This window comes from Neolamprologus multifasciatus, chromosome 3 (assembly GCF_963576455.1).
Source record: "Neolamprologus multifasciatus chromosome 3, fNeoMul1.2, whole genome shotgun sequence".
NCBI classification, from domain to species: Eukaryota; Metazoa; Chordata; class Actinopteri; order Cichliformes; family Cichlidae; genus Neolamprologus; species Neolamprologus multifasciatus.
Window position 1 is genome coordinate 28,420,096 of NC_140441.1, and position 18,933 is coordinate 28,439,028.

The 18,933-nt window shown below is 40.4% G+C and overlaps 2 protein-coding genes across 2 annotated transcripts; both read left to right on the top strand.

Annotated features, from left to right (window-relative positions):
• Nucleotides 1-1,719: 1,719 nt before the first annotated feature.
• On the top strand, nucleotides 1,720-2,836 carry LOC146522447 (CMRF35-like molecule 8). Its single transcript, XM_085141378.1, has 3 exons — nucleotides 1,720-2,058; nucleotides 2,145-2,226; nucleotides 2,410-2,836. The coding sequence occupies exons 1-3, from the start codon at nucleotides 1,941-1,943 to the stop codon at nucleotides 2,675-2,677; spliced, it is 468 nt and encodes a 155-aa protein (XP_084997504.1). The 5' UTR covers nucleotides 1,720-1,940; the 3' UTR covers nucleotides 2,678-2,836.
• A 4,476-nt stretch (nucleotides 2,837-7,312) lies between these two features.
• LOC146522448 (E3 ubiquitin-protein ligase TRIM39-like) lies at nucleotides 7,313-18,904 on the top strand. Its single transcript, XM_085154736.1, has 8 exons — nucleotides 7,313-7,862; nucleotides 10,412-11,004; nucleotides 11,192-11,287; nucleotides 15,936-16,169; nucleotides 16,392-16,539; nucleotides 16,636-16,662; nucleotides 16,994-17,169; nucleotides 17,260-18,904. Exons 2-8 carry the CDS (start codon nucleotides 10,423-10,425, stop codon nucleotides 17,629-17,631), a joined length of 1,635 nt encoding a protein of 544 aa, XP_085010862.1. The 5' UTR covers nucleotides 7,313-7,862; nucleotides 10,412-10,422; the 3' UTR covers nucleotides 17,632-18,904.
• Nucleotides 18,905-18,933: the final 29 nt, after the last annotated feature.

Consider the following 18,933-nt stretch of genomic DNA (forward strand, 5'->3'; position numbering starts at 1 on the left):
AGTAGACAGAATTTAGAAAACAAGAAAGAGCTAAAATATTGTATTTACTTCTTTCTAATCAAAACCATCAATTAAATCAGCGGACTCAAATGTTACTGAACCTCTTCTGAAAGTTCGCAACTGCATTTAAAAAAAATGATAGCATATAGTCAAAGTCAAATTTCTTTATATAGCACATTTACAACAACAACCGTTGACCAAGGTGCTGTACAATTAAGATAATTAAAAGAAATAAAAACATATGACAAGAGTTAAGAAAAAGAATCATAAAATTAGAAGATTTGAGTGAGAAATAAGATAAATAAAAGTAATACAAACTCATTCTGATTTAAAAGCCAAGGAATAAAAGTGGGTTTTCAAACATATGATACAGCAAATGAACAACAATCAACTACGTATTCTTACTAGGTGACGTCAATATTGTTTAATGAGTGAATGACTCATTAAAAAATGAGTCACAGCTCATTGTTAGGTGACCTAACAAAAATAAAAACACATTCCTCTGAAGATGGTCAGGTACAAGTACTGAAAGTGAACAAGCATGATAAGAAACAGCCAAGAAACAAACAAACATAAACAACAACATTTATTTTTCACTTCCCGCTTTAAACTTTCAAGTAAAAGATCCATGCAGGATCAGTCCCCTTCCTGCTGACATGTAAGAACTGAAGTTTCTCTCACAGGTTGAGACAGTGGTTCCCAAACTTTTTTTGCTAGGCCCCCTTTGTTTTAAAAGAAAAATGTTGCCCCCCCCCCCCCCCCCCCCCCACCACCACCACCACCTAAACACCCCCCACACAAACACATCCTCTAACCACACACACCCATATTTTGCTTTCAAACTCCATTGCAGTTTATTTCACACCTCAAACATTTAGTAAAAAATTAAGCAAATACAAGTAAACTGCAATAAATTACAGGTAGTAATAAAATAAATTAGTAACTCTTTTATGATACGTCAGGGGTCGGCAACCCTGGGCACTCGTGCCACAGCTGGCACGCAAAGGGTTAACTGATGGCACGACCATAGCTGGAGAAGTTCAGTAACATTTGAGTCCAGCCCACCATCGATGGTGATTTTTCGTTGTTATGGGTAATGAGCTTTTTTTCTTTTTTCTTTTAGTAACGGTATAAACAATGAAAGATGGTGGCGAGCCAAGGTGTGAAAAGATAGCGACCATCTTTGAACAGAGGTGGTGGTTTACGACACCAACTGTCTGCCATCTATAATCCAGTTTTGAGTTCCCTTCCCAGATGACCTTAACGCCCACTCACATCCTGGGCCATCTGACCTCAGGAAGTCACATGATAGGGTGGGGCCAGGTTTCACAATGAGCTCACCCAAAACCCTGGCTGATTGTGACCCACACCCGTTTCCACACCTTGGCTTGGGTGATTAGGTAGAGGATCATCAGGGGGTCCTTTTGTCCCTCTTTGGGGGGATACTCCCACTGGGTTTAAATCTGGGACTCCCCACCATTTGACCCTGGAACTGAAGAAGCTTCTCGGATGAGTCCTTAGACTAAAGCAGGAAACTGTGCTTTGTAACAAAGGAAACTGAAGCGGGTTAATATGGTGCAAGTGTTGCCAAAGGCCACACCTTTTATTTATAGATAACAGGTGTCCGATGTGAGCAACTGCTCTGTTAAAGTTGTGTCATGACTAAAAATTAAATTTCAAATTGGTGTTTAACATTTAATCATTTCCACTTCTTGTCAGCTGTTCTCTGCTGAGTGAACACTAAGAAGGAGTTTATTGGCCCGGAGGGTGGATCCCTCACTGTCCAATGTCAATATGGTTCTCACTGTGCTGACCATGTCAAATACTGGTGTCATGGGGGGACGAGAATTTCCTGCGCGATCTTGGCTTGAACTGACGAGACCTTCTCGGCCAATCCAAGTGAAGACAAAGTGAGCATTTTTGACGACCCGGCCGGGTTGATGTTCACAGTGACCATGAACGACCTGAAAGAGACAGACTCTGGGTGGTACTCATGTGGTGTGGAATTAGCATCAGGGGCTGATGACATTGCTTACACTGAAGTGAAAGTGTTTTATGGTGAGTAATGGAGAAATTTTGAAATGATAAACATTCATTGACCCACAGTTTTAAAGAAGTTTGTTGCATTTTCATGATCTCTGCAGGTGTGTCAGTTGTGAACAGCATTGTGAGTGGGGAAGAAGGAAGTAGTCTCACAGTTCAGTGCCTTTACACTCAGAGACTGAGGTATTTGGTTTTCCTTTGGAGGATTTTATCCACATTTTATCCTTTAAAACCCTTAGAACTGTCCTTAAAGAAGCACTGATCACACTTCAGTAAATGTGTGAATTTGTCCAGAAACTTTCATTGGTATCAAACGCTGGTGGACAGTGAGCATTCACTGATTCTCCTGTGACTGCCTGTCAACAGACTAAGTGAGAAGAAGTGGTGTCGGAGCGGAGACCTGAGCTCCTGTCTGTCGACAGGTTCTGAAGGGAGTTACGCAGATACTTCAGTGACCATCAGCGATGACAGAACTGGGGCTTTCACTGTAACCTTAAAGAAGCTGCAGATGAGAGAGGCTGGCTGGTATTTATGTTCTGCAGGGCAGCAGCAAGTAGCCGTGCAGGTTCAGGTCAGACCACATGCTTCTACTGGGGTGGCTGTAGCTCAGGTGGCAGAGCAGGTCAGCTACTAATCAGAAGGTCGGTGGTTCAATCCCAGGCTGCCTCCTGGCTGCAATACCAAATATCCTTGGGCAAGATACTAACCCCATGTTTGCCTACTGGTGGTGGTCAGAGGGCCCGGTGGCGCCAGTGTCCGGCAGCCTCGCCTCTGTCAGTGCGCCCCGGGGCACCTGTGGCTACAAGTGATACTTTTGTTTATGAACTGCAGCCTTTTAACAGGAAGAAACATGCTGTGGAAGATAGTCAGAGATTAATAACAAGTGTGATTCAATGCAGAGATTTCTATAGTAAGTGACAGATAGTGATGTGTCCTGTGTGTTGAAGCTTTGAAGCGTCTGTCGAGTAATCTCGGGGAAGTTTTTGTGAGGCTTGCTTTGATTACGTATACAGTGACGTTCGAGGCCTCGCGGGCAGTCCGTAGCATGTGACTGATTTAGGAACTGGCTTGCCGGTTCGCGCCAGATTAGACATAAAATGGGCAGCAAAACACAGCAGATTCCCCATCACTTTGTTTTGTGGAATTGGATTACGTACGTGCTACATAGTTACTTGAGCAATTCTACTTGATGGAACAAGCAAGGAAGAGAAGATTTTCCCCTGTCTGGCAACATTTTCATCTCATCTCTCCTAATAAAGTATGCGCACAGTAATAAATATCACGAATGATAAGTACCATAATATAAATAAACAACACCACAGATTCCTATTATCTGATTTCTGTCTTTCAGTTTATTAAAGAGTGAAGCGCCACACACTAGTTTGTGTCATGATTACACAGTTACACAATCATACCAAAACTCTGTCCTGATAGTTTCCACTTTCTCTTTCGTATCAGACATACTGAGACAATATTCATGATAAATAACCATGAAAACAATTTATTTATTCAGTTTAGAGGTTTACACATCATTAAAGTCACAGAGCCTGTTTCACTTGAATTGTCCACTTGATGGCGCAGTAGAGCAAATGAATCATCACAATGCTTCAAACCAGGAGTCGACCAGTTGGATGGAAAGCTTCAGTTCACCACAAGGCTTCATCTCACCATCACTAGGTACAGCCTATGCTCAGTGATGTATGCAGTGCTTTAAAGGGCAGCGATGCCAAGCTTTTAAATCACCTTGTGTTGAACTCGGAGCTGAAGCTGGAGTGATAGCGTGTTCATTTGTTTATTTTCTTTCTTCAAACTGCAGATCTGACTGAGTCATTTGAACCATTTATGAAGAATCTTGATAGGCAAAAAGCGATCAAAGCAGAGGTATGAGGTCATAGATTGTGGTGCAGAGCTGCGTTCAGCCATGCAAACACATGCAAAGTTTCATGCCTGATGCAAACAGTTTGCTGACATCTGGGTACTCTTTCCTTTTGTATAAATGCATATTAAAAAAATAAATAAATTAGACAATATTCAAAAAACTTGACCGAGAACAGGCACAGTATTTCACTCCCTGCATGGACGCTTTGCTAAACCTGATCATGTCTCTGCTGGAGCTGTGCTTTAAGTGTTTAAAAAGCTATAATTGAGCAATGTTTTCATAGCTATGGTTTTGCTTAAAATGTTCTTATTCAAATGGACTCATTAGCTGTGGTTCAGCAATAATGAGCAATGGATTTGTTTTGTGTACCAAAGCAGTTGTGCTATTGTAACTGCGAACTGGACTGCTGAACCAGTAGATTAAAAATTTGCCAGTTTCGGATTTGAATTCCAAATTTGAAGCCAACACATGAAAAAAGTTTTTTTTTTCTTTCTTATTTTCTTTTCTAAATGTACTTGTATATTGTTCACATGTTGAAATAAATTACCAACCAATCAATCAATCAATTAAATAGTCTTCCACACATTTATTATAGCAGCAAGCTGACACTGTGTGTGTTTAAAGCTACAAAGCAGAGATGTCGGCCCCATAAGATGCAGTCAGCAGCCTTAGCTCTGTTAGACCAGTAGGTGTGCAGGAGCCCTGTTTTATATGATATCATTACATGTGTTGTGTTTGAACCTCTGGTCATTTACTTGTTTTGTTTGTTGTTGCATTCTCAATCATAATAATTCTCTGTAATAATAAATATTTTCTTCCAGTGTCTGTTTTCTGTGACCTTTTGAATGAAAGGAGGAAAGCACAATAAATGTGACCTTTGAGAGGAAATCTATCTGTATTTAACATTTATAAGTGTGCTTTCTTACTTAAAGTGTAACGAGCTTTATATTCAATATTTTATTCTTATTTTTGTATCTTTAAGGCCTTGAGCATCAAGTGGTGTTACTTCTCTCTCACTTAATTTTCACATGTCATATGAAGTGATAAACCTTCCACTGAAATGCTTTGCCTAACAAAAGAGAGAGCGAGATAAAAAGGAGCTGTGACTCCCTCAAGGCTTTGCAAATCATGATATTTACATTTTTTTTATCAACTTCAAACATATTCCATAACAGGACAGACACCAGGAGGACCAAACATCTAGTCCAACTCTTATACATTTATGGTAATGCGGATGACATCTGGAAAAAGAGGATTTTAAATGGTTTTAATATGGGTGTGGTATGACTCCTGTAGGCTACACAACTCACAACTCATGTCAGCAGTTGTTGATGTGAGCATGCCTGCAGGCATGTAAATGACAGCAGCACAAGGTTCTGCGTGTGCTTTGCATGCAGGTAAATAGTCACATTAAGACAGAAGGCATCAATTATGTTTTTTTTCTTATTGAATGTGAAACCGTATATACATGGGTGTATTTTGAGTCCAGTGTGGATACAACCTTTTTCTGATTTCGGATGCACACCACCAAACTTTTCAAATCTACTCAGTTTAATTCCATTAAGTTTTGTTTATATCGCTCCAAATCACAACAACAGTCACCTCAAGGCCCTTATTATTATATTGTACATTATACTGTAAGGTAAAATAGTACAGAGGAAAACCAGACAATCAGACAACCCCGCCTTTGAGCACTTGGCAACAGTAGGAAGGAAAAACTCCCTTGTAACAGGAAGAAACTTCCAGCAGAACCAGACTGCATTCCCTGTTTCTCTCAAATGTGCTGCAATCTCAGCCTAGATTTATTTATAATTAGCAATTATAAACCTATTTCTAATCTGTCATTCCTCAGTGGAATATTTGAAAAATGCTTACAAACAACTAAATAAGCAATTTTCAACTTATTGACTTTATAAGTGCCAGTTAGGGTTCAGATTGAATCATAGCATAGAAACAGCTCAGTGATCTAAAGATCAACGGTGACAGAAAGTCTCATTCTTAGGTGATCTCATTGCTGCTTTTGACACCGTGCATCGTGACATTTTAATTCAAAAGCTTCATGACTCAGTTGGTTTAACAGGTCAGGTTCTTGACTAGCTCTCATTGTATCTAAAGAGCAAACGTTTTTATGGTGCAATTAGCAGTTTTAGATCTGCAAAAATAAAAAATCAATCAGGAGTTCCTCAAGGGTCAGTCCTTGGTCCATTACTCTTTAACTTTTACATGGTCCCACTTGGTACTGTCATAATGAATCAAAACATATCGTAGCGTTCTAATGCAGATGACACACAGCTGTACTTATCACTTTCCTTTAATGATCTAACCTCTGTTCACAAAGTAATGAGGTGTCTTGATGAAATGTGAACTGCTGGAAACTTTTAAGAACTGAACAGAGACAAGACAGAAATATTTGTTGATGGTCCAGAAAGTCAAAGATAAAAAATTGGTTCATATTTATCATCAGTTTCTCTGAAACACTGTGAGCAAATCAGGATGCTTGGCATCATTTTGGACTGTGATTTCAGTTTTGATAATCATGTCAATAAGGTTAACACAAATGCTTTTTATTGCTTAAAAATATATCAAAAGTTACATAAGTATTTTGTAACCTTTAAATCTTTTAGAGAATGTTTAACATATCGAACATGTTAAACGTTCTGTATACCAGATTATCTAACCTTTTTTTGCGCCACATGCTGGTTTTTGTCCAACAATATTTCCACGGACCGGCTTTTAAGGTGTCGCGGATAAAAACAACAAAATAAAACCAGTACTGGTACCAAAAAAGAAGATTTATTCACAACACACGGGAAAAGACCCAGGGAAGCAGTTAATGATAAAAACGATTAAAAAAATAATGCTAAAAACCGATAAAAACCCTGAAAACCATAAATTTCACACCCAAGCCTCAACAACCCGGGGGTTGGGGACCGCTGATCTAAATCATCAGCAGGATGGCTTCAGCTTATTGGAAATTCAGCAGCCAGACACCTTAGAGCTATGCAGAAATTTGACCGTATTAGGCAAGTATTAAAATCACTTCACAGTACATTACACCTTTAAAATCCTTCTACTAGTTAACAATGCTGTCAATACTTTGCAGCTGTACCCTGTACTTTTAAAATATTTCATATGGGATATGTACTCATCACTTCTTATCATCTGCATGAAACAATTTAAAATAATAAAGCAGTAAATATGTAGGATAAATATAGAGTTAAAATTGAAATGGAGTAGAAGAAGAAACTTCATGAAACTGTACCACTCAGTAAATGTGTTCTAAAGTCGGAGCTCCATCACACGCCAGTCACATGATCACTAATCTGAAAATGAGCTCAAACCACCCAGTTTGGCTCCAGTTTTTATCTAAGAGCCCCAGTGGGTGTGAAACAGCTACTGTAACTCCATTCAGAGATGATATCAGCCAGCCTTGCCTGTACCCATCTGTTCTTCCTCATGGCTTTTATTCAAGTTTGATTATGAAAGATGAACATGTCCTTTTAACCAGTGCAAAGCTCTGCAGCGTTCCTCAGAGTATTCTGCTGTCTAAGGCCTTCGTGAGGAGAAAACATTGGACAACCATTGGACTTAAACACCACACCCATGAGGTAAACACACTCCTTGCTAGTATGAAAACTATTATTACACACTCCTGTGCACACAAAGTATGTGCTAAACGTGCACATTCATGTGGTATGTAACTAATGCTGGGCTGTGCTGAGAATGCTGCCGTTTTAAGATTAGGAAGTAAAGAGAAACCGGAGCAGGGCTCAGGAGTGGGAGGGCCGGGCTGATGAATAACAGTTGTGACGTTACATTTTCCTGTTTAACAGCTAGTCCTGTTATCTATTCATGCCAATTTATGCAGCAGGAGTCACCTGATCTGCTGTCAGTAAGAACACAGGAGTGGTTGGATAACTTCCATTACAGAAGAAAAGCTGTAAGTATGAGCAGAAAGTTTTTTTTATTTAATTCTTAAACTGTGAAACAGATCAGGTCAAGGAGCATCAATTAATTCAAAAGAGGAACAGCACATGTGCACCCCTTATTGGACAGTTGTTTAGATAGGCTGCACAAAGCTAAATCCTGAGTATTCAAAGAGTATAGTAATAACACATGTAAAATGTTGCTAGTTGTTTGCATTTGAAATGTAACAAGCTTCACTTGTGTGCTTAAGACTATCCTCTAAAAAAGAAACAGCCGCTTGTTTGTGCACTTGTTAACTGAATGCATTTAATTGGTGCCTTTACATAAGCTGCTTCCTCTTTAGTTTTGTAGCTTTCAGCGTAGTTAAAATCCACTCACTGCCCGATCAGCTTGTTCCAAGTATGGAATAAATCTTTATGATGACTGAAGTTTGTAATGATTGACCCAGTTAGATCTGTATATGGCCTAAAAGCCTTCACTGTGTGTGCGCTGGAATGTGTTCTTAAGGGAGTTTGGAGTAAAATGCCTGTTCTTGGCTGGGGAGATTCATATAAATCCCTTTGTGTAGTGACTGCGTAGCAGTTGTCAAACTTAGCTCACTATAAAGATTTTAAAAAGGTGTAAAAAGTTGGCTGTGTCTCGCTGTGGCTTCACATTACTTGGATAAGAAACCACCACTGCTGTTTTTACACCTTGGTTTATGGAGTAGGTTAAACAAATAATATGAAAAGTTTACATTAGTGAGCTGGCTGGCTGATTCTGGTACTTCTGGAGAGAAGCAGTAATTATGCAAAGCTAAGGGCAATAAACTTTCATTTGTTTACCACAAATTTAGCTAAACTGGTTCTTTAACAAAGGGTGTAAAGTTCAGTTTTTACTAATCGTAGTTATTTGGTAATAACTGCTGGGTTGGGTTTTCTTCAGGAGCTGCTTTCCTCATATTCTCCTGTGGTAGGAGTTCTTCTAACACCACTATGTTTGTGAGCATTTAACCCTTTAACATCTAAGTCATTAGATTAAACCCGTCTACTAGCCTACATCAGGACCCCAACCCTAATTGCTTAACACACAAGAAGAACTTGAGTGCAACAATACCTATAACTCAAGGCCCAGTAGTGACATATGATGGCCTGTGCATTGCTTTTATTCCCCTCTTTGCCAAATTAATATCAGATCGGATTGGGGAAGCCCAAAAAAACACACAGCCCTTGCCCCTCACCACCTGCTATTAACGTCTAACCCCAACTCTGAACTGGGACAATCAGAAAATGGACTTTTTATTAAATTGTTCTCTTCAATTTTGTCCATTAGGCAACAAATGTGAACCAAGAGAGGGAACAAAGCCTGTTTTTGCTTTCTCCGAATTATAGAGCAAGGGTGAAATTAGGGTCAACAAGGGTTAGAAATAATTCAATTCAATTCAATTTTATTTATATAGCGCCAAATCACAACAAAAGTCGGCTCAAATAGGGACTCACACCTCAGAAGGTTAAGACAGAAACATATACTGTATATAAATGATGGACATGATCTTTCTGATTTCTAAAGAGCCAATTTCTACTAGAAAAGTCACCCTTGGTTTCTCAGACTGTCATCACACTTCTCACATTCACTATGGAAACACCAAGATGATGATAGAGGCAAAAAAGCACTAAGAGTAAAGCTTCAAAGCAGGACCAACCAATGAGATGGTGACAAGTTGGCAACGTTCATGAAGAAACTGAAACAACGTGGACTAAAAACCCAAAACAAACAAACCACAAAAAAACCTGAACACTTGTCAGAGCTGACTTGTCGGAGTAACTGCTCATAAATGACAGCAGTTAACTTGTGTAACTTAATACCATATTTCAATTGATACATTTTATCTTAAACAAAATAATTAAAAACGTATTCATTTTAACCATTAATATCAAATGTACCCATTTCATTGCAGAATTTCCAAATATCCGGATTCACCTTAAATGACTTTGCATATGTATTTTTCCAGTCTTGCCTTTAAAATAAAAACAAATTACAAAAGTCTTTAATGTTTCTTGGGTTAAATTGCTGCTTTCATGCTTTGTGAAACTAGTCTCACACTTATGAGTTCAGAAGTGCTTTTTGTAGCAAGTCATTATAATTATACCTCTGATCTCTAAGTAAGATATTTTGGTGGAAGAGTAGACTATTATTATATTACAGTAATAACATGTGGAAAGAATGGGTGTGTCAGTTTGGGAAACAATGACTCATTCATTAAGCACACTGAAGAGTGCAGGGTGTATGCAGCCTGAATTTCAAGAAGTGCATGCTTCAACATATTTACACAATTACACAGACACGCGCACACACGCACACAAGCACACAAGCACACAAGCACACAAGCAGAAGTCACAAGAGTGCTAAACGTTTGTTAATAAAGTCCTTTTGTTGCCTCAAGGTTGCTAAAATAATTTTTTTCTGGTAGTGTTTACGGGCATGAACAATACGTTTTATCGAGCTCTCCTCTCATCACGACATTCAGACATTTGCATTTACTCCCTCTGCCTGCAGCTTATCATTTGACTTCCTCATTTACAGTTCTGCAGGTCATGGCCTCCAACATGCTACCAGAAAAACAGTTCTACTGTCCCGTCTGTGAGCAGGTGTTCACAGACCCGGTGACGACTCCCTGCGGACACAACTTCTGCCAAGCCTGCATTCAGAGCAAGTGGGAAGGCACTAATGTCTGCCAGTGCCCTGCGTGTGACAGGTCGTTCCCTTCAAGGCCTGAAATAAGCATAAATATAGCTTTCAAAGAGCTCGCAGACACATTCAAACAGATGATAGTCTGCTCATCGGCCGCGCCGCTGTCTTCAGCCCAGCCTGGTGAGGTGGTGTGTGATGTCTGTGCCGCCACGTCCCTGCAGGTGAAAGCACTGAAATCCTGCCTGGTGTGTCTGACATCGTACTGTGAATCCCACCTGGAGCCTCACAAGAGGGTGGTCACCCTGAAGCTGCACAAGCTCATGGAGCCGGTGAAGAACCTGCAGGACAGGATGTGTAAGAAGCACGAGCGGCTGCTGGAGATGTTCTGCAGGGATGAGCAGAAGTGTGTGTGCCAGTTCTGCACTGAGACTGAGCACAGAGATCACAAGGTTGTTTCTGTAGAGGACGAGAGCACGGAGAGGAAGGTGTGTGGTGAACTTTCTAAACTGTCAGAACATTTTTTTTATGTATACTTATAAATCTATAGTTCCTCTTACACACACTTAAACACTTGACCATAGGAATAGAGGAATCGAGGAAATGAATAATGATTCAACTTCCTGTAGTCATGCCAATCAGCAATGCCTTTTCATTTATTTTGTGCCTGATTAGGTCCTTATTAAGAAGAGTGAGAGCGATTTTCAGCAGATGATCCAGGAGCGACTGAAGAAAGGGGAGGAGATCAAAAACTGTTTGAAGCTCAGCACGGTGAGCCACGACGCAAATATTTCTGTCATGTGGTTTGTTGGATTCTCTCTTACTGATTTCTTGTTTTGGTCAAAGTCAAAAAATGTGTTTAGAAAGTGTGACATGAGTTTGGTAAAAGCTTAGAGAGACTTTTACACAAACACCACTTCTTTAGGAGGCTAGGCGTATAAATAGTTCAGAAATTAGACCAAGAGTAGAATTAATCTTGACTTGTAGAGTGGAATACCAAACCCCAAATGTCCCCTAATACAGCGGTCCCCAACCCCTGGGCCTCGGACCAGTACTGGTCCGTGAGTCGTTTGGTACCGGGCTGCGAGAGTTGAGGTGAAATGTAAGGTTTTCAGGGTTTTTATCGGTTTTCAGCGTTATTTTGTTATCGTTTTTATCGTTTACTCGGTTTTCCTGGGTCTTTTCACGTGTGTTATGAATAAATCTTCTTTTTTTCGGTACCGGTTCTAGTTTTATTTTGTTGTATTTATCCGCGACACCTTAAAGGTGAAAATATTGTCGGGCATAAACCGGTCCGTGGCGCAAAAAAGGTTTGAGACCGCTGCCCTAATAGATCTATCAGAGTGTAAAAGTGTGAATGTTAGATGAAGCATAGATAAAACCACTGTATCAATGCATGTGTGAATGAGAGAGTGAGATTTATAGTAGGAAGTGCTTTGAGTGTTCAAACTGAGAAATACTTGACTAGTAAATGAGTCGGGGACACTGACTTCACCACAAGAAGAGGCTCAGTGGATCAGAATAAAATAAAGTTACTAGAAAAGATTTATTTTTCTTGATTCTGGTACGTGACCCCTGTTGTAGGACCTTGGTGGATCTAATTTGTTCTTGAAGATGTATAATCCATAGACCGTATATAGGACAGATTCACATTCCTAAATGTGGAGCGAGTGAGGAACCTGCTTTATTTTTGAACAGCCACCAGGGGCAGCCCTTGCCGTTGCAAGGTGGTGTATTTAAAGTGTGCAAAAATGAAGATGCAAAACCACAGAGAACAACACGGAGAAGAACACAGACAAGCATATGCAGCATGTTGCACACATGCAAAACTCAAATGAGAGAATAACATATATAGAGGAAACGAGGCACGTGGGAGAAGGGAGAGAGGACAAAAGGCACTCTGTGGAAGAAAACCAGAGAATAATTACACATGACTAAATGCAGAGTGGTGTATAAACACATAGGGAGTGAAAACGGTGAGTGAAGAAGAAACATTTCTTGCATCATGGAAAGTGTGCAGCAGCCTACACATATTGCAGCATAACTAAGAGAGGATTTAGGTCAGGGGTTTCCAAATCCAAGCCTCAAGGGCCGGTGTCCTGCAGGTTTTAAATGTATCCTTTATCTAACACAGCTGATTTAAATGGCTAAATTCCTCCTAAACATGTCTTGAAGTTCTCCAGAGGCCTGGTAATGAACTAGTCATTTGATTCAGGTGGCCCAGGGTGAGATCTAAAACCTGCAGGACACCGGCCCTCGAGGCCTGGAGTTCAGCACCCCTGGTTTAGGGTATGATTTAAGAAAAGCATGAACTAGTTTTTCAGCATCGCTCTGAGACAAGATGTTTGTCATTTTAGAGATATTGTGGAAATGCTACAAAGCAGTCTTACATATGTGTTTAATATGTGTGTGAAATGCACTACACACAGGCACACACACGCCCAGGTCTTTGTCTTCAGATGCCAAGTTTATTTATTGTTGTTTGTTATGACCGACCACAGTCTGACAGCTGTCGGTCTCAGCTGATCTCCAGCCCCCCTCCGCTCCTCTCCTGTGTCACTATAAAGGGGAAGGAAACCATCATCAGTTCAAAACGCCATCAGCTGTTCTCACCTGCGTCTCCAGCACCGCCCCGTTGAGCTCACTGCACCACTCCTCCCCTGCAGCCGCGCCCGGGACCACACCTCCGCCACAATGTGCATTGAAGGACATATGCTGGTCAAAAGCAACTCCAAGGTTGTGCCATCCAGATTAAGAATCTGGTTAGACAACATGAAAACACACGATTTTTAGGTCCGAGTACAATAACCTCAGTTTTATCTCAATTTGGAAGCAACAAATTGGAGGTCAGCCAGGTCTTCATGTCTGTAAGATATTCCTTCAGCTTAACTAACTGTTGGATAGATAAAGCTCAGTAACATCTACACATCTACACATCTACAGTGGGGCAAAAAAGTATTTAGTCAGCCACCGATTGTGCAAGTTCCCCCACTTAAAATGATGACAGAGGTCAGTAATTTGCACCAGAGGTACACTTCAACTGTGAGAGACAGAATGTGAAAAAAAAATCCATGAATTCACATGGTAGGATTTGTAAAGAATTTATTCATAAATCAGGGTGGAAAATAAGTATTTGGTCAATAACAAAAATACAACTCAATACTTTGTAACATAACCTTTGTTGGCAATAACAGAGGTCAAACGTTTACTATAGGTCTTTACCAGGTTTGCACACACAGTAGCTGGTATTTTGGCCCATTCCTCCATGCAGATCTTCTCAAGAGCAGTGATGTTTTGGGGCTGTCGCCGAGCAACACGGACTTTCAACTCCCGCCACAGATTTTCTATGGGGTTGAGGTCTGGAGACTGGCTAGGCCACTCCAGGACTTTCAAATGCTTCTTACGGAGCCACTCCTTTGTTGCCCGGGCGGTGTGTTTTGGATCATTGTCATGTTGGAAGACCCAGCCTCGTTTCATCTTCAAAGTTCTCACTGATGGAAGGAGGTTTTGGCTCAAAATCTCACGATACTTGGCCCCATTCATTCTGTCCTTAACACGGATCAGTCGTCCTGTCCCCTTGGCAGAAAAACAGCCCCATAGCATGATGTTTCCACCCCCATGCTTCACAGTAGGTATGGTGTTCTTGGGATGCAACTCAGTATTCTTCTTCCTCCAAACACGACGAGTTGAGTTTATACCAAAAAGTTCTACTTTGGTTTCATCTGACCACATGACATTCTCCCAATCCTCTGCTGTATCATCCATGTGCTCTCTGGCAAACTTCAGACGGGCCTGGACATGCACTGGCTTCAGCAGCGGAACACGTCTGGCACTGCGGGATTTGATTCCCTGCCGTTGTAGTGTGTTACTGATGGTGACCTTTGTTACTTTGGTCCCAGCTCTCTGCAGGTCATTCACCAGGTCCCCCCGTGTGGTTCTGGGATCTTTGCTCACCGTTCTCATGATCATTTTGACCCCACGGGATGAGATCTTGCGTGGAGCCCCAGATCGAGGGAGATTATCAGTGGTCTTGTATGTCTTCCATTTTCTGATGATTGCTCCCACAGTTGATTTTTTCACACCAAGCTGCTTGCCTATTGTAGATTCACTCTTCCCAGTCTGGTGCAGGTCTACAATTCTTTTCCTGGTGTCCTTCGAAAGCTCTTTGGTCTTGGCCATGGCGGAGTTTGGAGTCTGACTGGTTGAGGCTGTGGACAGGTGTCTTTTATACAGATGATGAGGTCAAACAGGTGCCATTCATACAGGTAACGAGTGGGGGACAGAAAAGCTTCTTACAGAAGACGTTACAGGTCTGTGAGAGCCAGGGATTTTCCTTGTTTGAGGTGACCAAATACTTATTTTCCACCCTGATTTACGAATAAATTCTTTACAAATCCTACCATGTGAATTCATGGATTTTTTTTTCACATTCTGTCTCTCACAGTTGAAGTGTACCTCTGGTGCAAATTACTGACCTCTGTCATCATTTTAAGTGGGGGAACTTGCACAATCGGTGGCTGACTAAATACTTTTTTGCCCCACTGTACATAGCAGTGAAAATGTATGCAATGCCTTGGAATGATACTGCTTAATCAGAATCAGAACAATTTATTGATCCCTAGGGGAAATTGTTGACTAAATACAGAGTGGTGCATAAACACTTAGGGAGTGAAAAAGGTGAGTGAAGTAGAAACAGTCAGTGCATCATGGAAAGTCTGCAGCAGCCTACATCTATTGCAGCGTAACTAAGCGTTAGGGTTTAGAGAAGCATGTATAATGTAGACAATAGTCACAGTATGAAACCCTCTGGAACTGTTCTGCCCGTTTCTGTGTTGGTTCCCTCCAGGTCCTTTATTTGAAGACTTAACGCCAGGATACATAATTAATCATAATAGAGACAACCTCGGCTACACGGCCCATGACATCAGATTGCATTTAGGTCTATGCAAATATAGCCTTCAGCTTCCCCCCCTTTCTCTGTGACCTTAGTAGGCACGTTCCTGATGAGACTATGGGCTTAGTCTCTAGGTTCAGGTCCTATTTTTTCCCCCACATCTTTTATACTATCTATGGCACAGTCACGTAATGGGATTGATTTACTGACTTAAGTCCATGTGGCTTCTTGAGACATTCCTGTGTAGTTTTTGGAGTGTGATGGGCTACATAGTGCAGCAGGACAGACCAGAGCTGTCCCAGAGAGCAGTTTTAGAGGGGCTGCTTGTATTAAAGGAACATGCATATGAAAATTCAAGGACCCAAAGGTCGTTGTAATACAACAAGACAGGCAGTGGTTTCAATGTCATGGTGGAGCTGTCAAGGAAAAGCAGGGAAGGATTTCAGAAACAGACCATCGAAAAGACCAAGATGATCACACAGCAGCAAATGTAACACATAACTTAATCTTTTCTTTTTCATTCAGGTAAGTGGAGAGATGGAGGTGAAGGAGAGCGATCGTCTCTTTACGTCTCTGATTCATACCATCAAGGAGAGACAGACCGAAGTGAATGCAGAGATAAAGGAGAAGCAGAAGGCAGTGGAGAGGAGGGCGGAAGAGCTCATCAGTGAGCTGCAGCAGGAGATCACTGAGCTGCAGAGGAGAAACACGGAGATGGAGGAGCTGAAGAATACTGAGGATCACCTGCACCTCCTGCAGGTTAACATTAAACTAGGACTTTGAGTTAGACTGATGACGGTTGAAACTTTTTTGGCTTTGGCATCACTTAATTACATTTTAAAAAAATCTCATCTTTATATGTAGGAAATATTGAATGTGTGTTAAGGGAATTCATTTAGTTTTTGTCATTTTGTTATATAAAAATACTAAATTTTAAATGCCAGCATTAAACTTTCTATGCTCTATTTCTCTCTTATAAAGCATTTGCCCTCTATTACATCACCTCCACCCACAAAAGAGTGGATGGAGATCAACATACCACCTGAGCTCTGTGTGGGGACTGTGTGGAGAGCGTTGTCTAAAGTTGAACGGACCCTCATGAATGAAATGGAAAATTTGAAGAAAGAAGGTGACACAAGCTTAGCAGGAAAAACAGCCTTTTATTTTTGAGCTGGAGCTCTTCTTAAAAATGTCAGAACTCATCATCTTACTTTTCTTATGACAGAGATGAAGAGGATGCAGAAATATGCAGGTATGCACACATTTAAATGCATAAATAAATAGCACTGCATTGCTTTCTGTCTTATTCTGTCATATTTAGGCAAATGCATGTTTTGCGTGCTTATGTATAGGAATGCTTGTAAAGATACTTTTAGTCATATGCTTAGAGACGCTTTCTTAACTTTCTTAACTTTTGTATCTATTCTTCTATTCTATTCAAATTATGGGTGCAGGATGACTGGTGCATTTCTCAGCTGATTTTGGCGAACAAACCTTAATTATATGCAAGCCAATCAGGTCTGATTTGCATACCAACCATTAGAAGTTGTATAAACTAAAGTTATTTTCATTTTACCTTCTAGTTGACGTGGTTTTAGATCCGGACACTGCCCATCCAAACATCGTCTTAACAGCTGACGGGAAGCAAGCGGGTCGTGGTGAGCTTCTTCACGTTGTTCCAGACAACCCCCAACGCTTCGACCCTGTCATCTGTGTTTTGGCCAAGCAAGGCTACATCTCGGGGAGGTTCTACTTCCAGGTGAACTACTTAATTATAAAATCCTAGTAATCCTAGAAATGCAAAACACGTTTTTGATCTCTCTCATTCTCATATTTGGTTTTTAATCAGGTTTCAGTCGGTCAAAAGACCTTCTGGGATCTGGGCGTGGTCAAAGGGTCTGTCAACAGGAAGGGCATGATCACCTCCAAGCCAGAGAACGGCTACTGGACAGTGCGCTTGAGGAACGGCGATGAGTATCGAGCTTTAGACTCCCCTTCGGTCCGTCTTCCTCTCAAGGAGAAACCGGAGATTGTGGGGGTCTTTACGGATTACGACGAGGGAACCGTGTCGTTCTTCGACGTGGAGGCCAGATCTCACATCTACACCTTTACTGGGTGCCTTTTCTCTGAGAAAGTTTACCCCTTCTTCAGCCCGGGCGTTTGCGACGAAGGAAAAAACAAAGGGCCATTGATTATCACAACTGTCAATCATGAGTCATAGACTGGAAGAGCCTATACCTGCTTTTTAAAGATGCAAGGGATGTTTTATCTTTACTAAACTCGAATATTAATATTAAAGCTTTCTTGGTATTTGGGTTCTATGTAACATATAAATCTGAATGTTTCACGGTTTGAAGTATTGATGTGAATGGTGACAGTGGTGCTTAAATGAAGAGCCTTTCTCTAATACATTTGCTGTTGTTCTAAAATGTTTTTTTGGGACTCTACAAAAAAGTTGCACTAACAGCAAGAAATGCTTCTTTTTTTTTATATTGTCTTTTTAACCAATCATCATCCATGACGTGAAAGAAGCCACAATAAAACACAATCTCCTGTTTCAGATGCAATTTTTAATTTCTTCTAGCTATTTGGGATTAATTGGCCCTGACTAAGCTTCATCTTTGCATCTTTGAACAGAAAGTGTTCGGGTTCTTTTTAGCTTGATGAGTGTATTTTAGAACATAATCAAATCATAATTTTTTAAAGAAATATAAAACATTTTAATACGCAGATTGGAGTATAAGGTGCAGAAATGCCAGATGAGATGAAGATACAGGGACACATTCAAAAACATGCAACACTAACCCTGTAAAGTCAAATGTATTATATTTGGTCCATACCATTTTAAGACATCAGTATGATTTTTGAACCCTAACCCTCTTTATTTAAGTTTTCAAGATAAACAAACTGTAGACAAAAATGCCAAATGTAGTAAAAATTAAAACTTTGATATTTAATTTATTTATTTTTAAATTTAATGAACACTTCAGCCTCAAAACATTAGAATTTGCTGGCAATTATTTCATGTTTCAGGCTTTACAGGGTTAAAATTATGTAAAAAAAAAGAATTGAGGCAAAAAATGTCAAAAAGCACAAAAACATCTTTAATGTTAAATGAGCGACAAACTTAATGCACTTAAATGCTTGACAAAAGTGTCTTATTGTATATCCTGCCCTTTTCATAACGCAGCAGTGATCCAGAACACTGCTGCCACACCTGAATTTGTATATAAATTGTATTTTAGTTACACAATGTAATTAATGTTATAATGTTTAATGGTGCTCACTAATTCAGTACAGTGATGGAGAGACATACGCCTTTGAGTCTGACCCTACTTCACTTGTTTACTAGTGCTTATTTATTATGGTTGTTGTTAGTTAATTTAAAAAAAAAGAGAGAAATTGCCAGATTAAGGCTGTGACTATGTTTTGATCAGTGTTTTGTGGTGATTTGTTTTTTAAATAAATGTTTGCGTCATCCCCAGCAGGACTACGTGTTTTTCCATGTGCTTTGCATTCACAG

What these genes read in the sequence shown, in the direction of transcription:
- LOC146522447 (XM_085141378.1), top strand. Translation starts at nt 1,941, where the DNA reads ATGTTCACAGTGACCATGAACGACCTGAAAGAGACAGACTCTGGGTGG. An exon ending in TGAAGTGAAAGTGTTTTATG is followed by an intron (nt 2,059 to 2,144) that starts GTGAGTAATGGA and finishes TGATCTCTGCAG; the next exon opens with GTGTGTCAGTTGTGAACAGC. An exon ending in CTTTACACTCAGAGACTGAG is followed by an intron (nt 2,227 to 2,409) that starts GTATTTGGTTTT and finishes GCCTGTCAACAG; the next exon opens with ACTAAGTGAGAAGAAGTGGT.
- LOC146522448 (XM_085154736.1), top strand. Translation starts at nt 10,423, where the DNA reads ATGGCCTCCAACATGCTACCAGAAAAACAGTTCTACTGTCCCGTCTGT. An exon ending in ACTGTTTGAAGCTCAGCACG is followed by an intron (nt 11,288 to 15,935) that starts GTGAGCCACGAC and finishes TTTTTCATTCAG; the next exon opens with GTAAGTGGAGAGATGGAGGT. An exon ending in GGAAAATTTGAAGAAAGAAG is followed by an intron (nt 16,540 to 16,635) that starts GTGACACAAGCT and finishes TTCTTATGACAG; the next exon opens with AGATGAAGAGGATGCAGAAA.